We start from the raw sequence: 4,784 nt of genomic DNA, 5'->3' as shown, positions 1-4,784 counted from the left end.
CGGAGATTGCGCTCGTCACCAATGCAAGAGACTCCGGTCTCGACTCCCCGAGTCAGCATTGCCTGCGGCTTGGGCCAGTCGTCATACTATCTCAATTGGCAGAGCCAGCGGGTGGAAAGTCGATGGGTGGGGATTGGACGTTGTGGACAGCGACTCCTACAGGTCGGTTGGGTGACGCCTGTACAGCAGAGACAGGAAGTATCGGGGGCAGCGTGAGCCTCCCACGCGTTACTCCTCGCCACTGAGAGTCTGCGCTGTCTGGTGAAAAGATGTGACAGGCTGCCTCCTCGTGTACCGGAGGGGACATGTGATGCAAGGCTTCTATCCTCACTACAGCCGACCAGTGGGAGGCATAGTCTAGCAACGTTCAAGACAGGGGAGGGGAGAATTGGCAATGCGAAATTGGGGATGGGAGAAAAATAGAAAATAAGGAGAAAAAGTGGATAAAAAAAAGAAAATTACATAATAATATGAATGTTCTGTGTTTCAGTCACTTTGGAAACAGCAGCAGTGGTGTGTGTGATCGCTGCGACCCGTCCTGTGCTCAGTGTCGGGGGAGGGGTGGCGGGGACTGTCTGAGCTGTCGGGAGGGTTTCCTGTACCTGAAGCAGGGGGGGCGCTGTCTCCACAGCTGCCCCCCCAGGTACTACCACCACACCTGGACTCAGACCTGCAAGATGTGCCACCCCACCTGCAAGACCTGCACAGGTTAGGAGAGTGTATCTCTTCCTGTGTGTGTGTGTGTGTGTGTGTGTGTGTATGCGCACACACATATTCCTTGGTGTGTGTATAGTTGTATCTCATGTTGGCTTCAGCGTCATGCTTTGCCCATATTTGCCCAACTAGGGTTATCATTCATAACCTTCATTATTCATCCCATAATGACACATTTGATAAGACTATTAGAGCTATATATATCTTGAGTAATTGGATAGATGTTGAGTATTACCAACCTCTCTCTCTGACTGTTTGTCTTTTTCTCTCTGTCTGTGTGTCTCTCTATCTCTGTGTTTGTCTCTCTCTGTTTCTCCCTTGCTTCTGTCTCCCTCTCTCTCTATCTGTCTGTCTCTATCTATCTGTTTCTCTCTGTCTCTCTTGCTTCTCTCTCTCTCTCCCTCTCTGTCTGTCTGTCTGTCTATCTATCTAATTTCTCTCTCTCTCTCCCTCTCTCTATCTGTCCAGATGAAGGGGCTCTGTCCTGTGAAACGTGTTATGAAGGTTTCAGGAAACTGGGAGGTATCTGTGAATCCCAGTGTCTAGTGGGCTTCTACGCCGCCTCACAGGTAACTTTCACTTTCACCAAAGAGCACTGGCGAAGATCCGCACAGAAGAAAGCTTATATATAGAACAAGCGTCTGCTTCTATCGTTGGTCTTCTTCAAGGAGACCATTTTACCCAACGTCTGACTCATTTCACTTACACAACACTTGTCTAGACACTCAAAGCGCTGCACAATGTAGAGCATAAATGCCCTCCTCTACCACCAATGTGTAGCACCCAACCTTAGGATACGTCAGCTCAATTGCAGCCACACATCGGCACCTGTCACCAGTATGCATTGTAGGATCATAGAATCCTGATGCTGAAAAGCTGAGTTGTGTGTGTCTGGATTTTATGGTGTTTTTTGTTCTGGATCTATTGTGACGTTTCTTCTTGATCTGTAAAGCCCATGGGGGGGCAATTAGTTGGGATTTCGGGCTATATACAAATAAATTCTATTTTATTTTAATTTGAAGCAACATAGCAGACATTGTAGATTAGATTAGATTCAAATGTATAGTCATCATCATACAGCACAAGTACAGTACAACGAGAAAGAAAGCTGGCATCTAACCAGAGTGCAAATCTAACAGTAAAGTTACAGTGATTAAACTAGAATATACGGTATATAAATGAGTACTACTGATGAGTAATCACTGAGTGCGTAAGGGATATATACAGCTATAGATATACAGGTGTGTAAAAAATATTATGCAGGTATGTACAGACAGAAGTGTATATATATGGTAAATATGAATTATGGTATATACAGCATTATTGTACATACGATCATACATGTCCTGCCATCATAGGTAGAACATTGCAACACATGTTCAATTGAAATGGGACCTTGTGAATTTAAATAGAATCATGTGATTAATACCAGATATCCACTAAGTACAGTACGTGTCTCTTTCTTTCTCTCTAGAGTTCTGACTCTAAAAGTTCTGACCCAGAATGTGTGCCGTGTGACGGGTCCTGTCTGGACTGCCGGGGTCCTGATCGCTGGAACTGCACCGTATGTCCCGCCCTGCAGATCCTGGGAGACGACGGCCGCTGCATGTCCTGCTGCGGAGAGAAGAGCCGCCATGACGCCCCCCTCCCCCGGGAGTGCTGCCACTGCCAGCTCTCACAGAGTAAAGGAGGAAACACACACACACATGCACAAGCACACATTTGTTGTTAAATATATTTTTTATTATTTACTGTATTAATGTATAATTTGTTGTAATGTTGATTGTGTGTGGACCCCAGGAAGATTAGCAAACTGCTACGGCATAAGCTAATGGGGATCCTTTAAATAAACAAATAAACACACACACACACTGTGTACATACACACACATACATATACATATACACACAAACACACATATACACAACTTTGAGTGCCACCTGATTACTAATTACACTAAACTAAACTACTCTCTTGTCTCTCCTCTAGTCGAATGCACCCTGGGTGTCAACTTTGTGCTCAGAGAAGCTCTGGACTTGGACGCGTCGGGAGGAGTCGGAGCCAAGCTCCTGGTGGCGGCCTGCGTGCTGCTCATCGTGGCGGTGGGCGGGGGCGTCTTCTTCGTCCTCCGCGCTCGCTCCAAACGCCCCGTCCCCGGCGTCCCCAGGACCAAGGCCGGCGGCTACGAGCAGCTGGACGCCGCCGCGGGTTCTCATCCCGCCACTGGCGCGTACAGCGACCGCCTCGTCGGGTGCGAGGACGACGAGGACGACAACGAGGAAGAGGACGACATCGTCTACATGGGGAAGGACGGGACGGTTTATCGCAAGTTCAAGTACGGCCTCCTGGACGAGGACGAGGAGATAGACCTGGAGTACGACGACGAGAGCTACTCCTTCCGGTGAACAGGACACACCGGGGGAAAGGACAGAGAGAACGGGAGAGACGGAACAGGGGTTAGGGTTAGTTTAGGGTTAAGTTAGGGTTAACTACTCCTTCAGATGAACAGGAAGCTCCAGAGAGAATGAGAGAGACAGAACAGGGGTTCCCAAACCTTTTAATGTCAAGGAGCCCCTAATAGTGACCCATTAGGCCACGGACCCTCATCTGATTTGTGTTGGATCTGATTTAGCGTTAACGTTCTAATCTGAGGGTGGAAAGACAACAGAGGACAGAGTAAAACCTAAAAACCCAATAGTCCTTCTCATACACTCAATGCGTCAACATCCTGTGAATGAAATGATTGTCAAATTAAACCAAACATTGTGATACTAACAACAGTGTTATGTACAGGCAGCACATGGTATAATATACAGATTCTATCCTAAGTCAACCCACTGTACAAATATATATATAAAGCTAACTAAGTCTACTCTGTGCAATGTGACTCTTCAGTCTTCACCCTCTCAACACATGACAAGATGTCAGATAGACTAGTGAATATGTTTGTATCATTTCATTTCAGTTTTTCCAGAATCAATGTTATGCAATTTTTTCCCAACATTAGTAACACTAGTTTAACACTTTAATCGCCATGGGTTAAATTCATAATTTACCATCCCTCGCCAGCTCTATTTGTCTATGGAGAAGTTCCCCTTCTTTGCAGGACTATAACTTTTTTAATTCTATTGCTAAATTGCCATTATTATGGCCCATTCAATGTCCTATATGTATTGTTCAGGGTGTAGCAACGTTAAACTTTTTCATTCACATATTCATACTAAAATATGGTCTAAAGTATAAGTGTTTTTATCGTTTTCTGCAGCTTTCTTCAGAACGTGATTTATAGCCCTAAATGCATTATATTGATGATCAAATACAGTTTGGTAGGAATCTGTGCGAGATAAAAAATGTCCACTGGACGTGGTTCTAGAAGTTTCTACGCATCATCTGATGATGACCGGATGGGCGGGGGATCGTTTATAATTCCGTGGGCAGCGTTAGATGATTCATCTAGTGTGGGTCATATGTTCATCAGATCAGTTAGTATAGAAGACGTTAGAATATAACGCTGAATCTTACCGTGGCTTCCTCGCGCCGCTGGCAGATGAGCGTGGAACAGAATTTTTTCTATTATGGGATGGAGAAATGCCCGATCCATTTCCAGGTTGTATAATAGTATATACGTCCAAATCATGTTGTTTTTTCCAGTTATTTGCACCGATCGATGTTCACTGTGTCAATACGGAGTCTCTCTAACGATAGCGAGTGCCCGGACCACATATGGATGAGCACTACCGGTTCAAAGGTTAATTTCCGGCTGGCGATCTGCCGATCGGCCACCAGATGGCGCTCTTGAACCGCTAGAGAGTTGAGTGGATCTTTGCAGTGTGTCTCAGGGCTCCGGAAAGGAAATATGATTTCGATGACAGATTTTTTAAATATTGACATCAAAGACGAGTTACGGCGTCTTCGGCAGAATGAGCATGGCTAGGAATGACGTGTAAACTCGTCCACGGCGATCATAGTGTTAAGCTTGTAACACGTTACTCCTGATATGTTCACATAGCAAAGCAATGAAAGCAACAAAAACAAAACAATATGGTGCAAGATATAAGATTAAAAACATA

The 4,784-nt window shown here is 45.3% G+C and overlaps 1 protein-coding gene across 1 annotated transcript; it reads left to right on the top strand.

Moving 5' to 3' along the window:
• Positions 1-470: 470 nt before the first annotated feature.
• LOC311248908 (proprotein convertase subtilisin/kexin type 5-like) lies at positions 471-3,119 on the top strand (the record flags this gene model as incomplete). The annotated part of the gene is made up of 4 exons (XM_084338137.1): positions 471-708; positions 1,183-1,283; positions 2,189-2,396; positions 2,704-3,119. 4 exons carry the CDS (start codon positions 471-473, stop codon positions 3,117-3,119), a joined length of 963 nt encoding a protein of 320 aa, XP_084194263.1.
• Between the last annotated feature and the right edge of the window lie 1,665 nt (positions 3,120-4,784).

This window comes from Notolepis coatsorum (assembly GCF_963971535.1).
Source record: "Notolepis coatsorum genome assembly, chromosome: 2".
Lineage (NCBI taxonomy): Eukaryota > Metazoa > Chordata > Actinopteri > Aulopiformes > Paralepididae > Notolepis > Notolepis coatsorum.
Note: the sequence above shows the minus strand (reverse complement) of the source record. Positions and strands in the feature narration are given on the sequence as shown.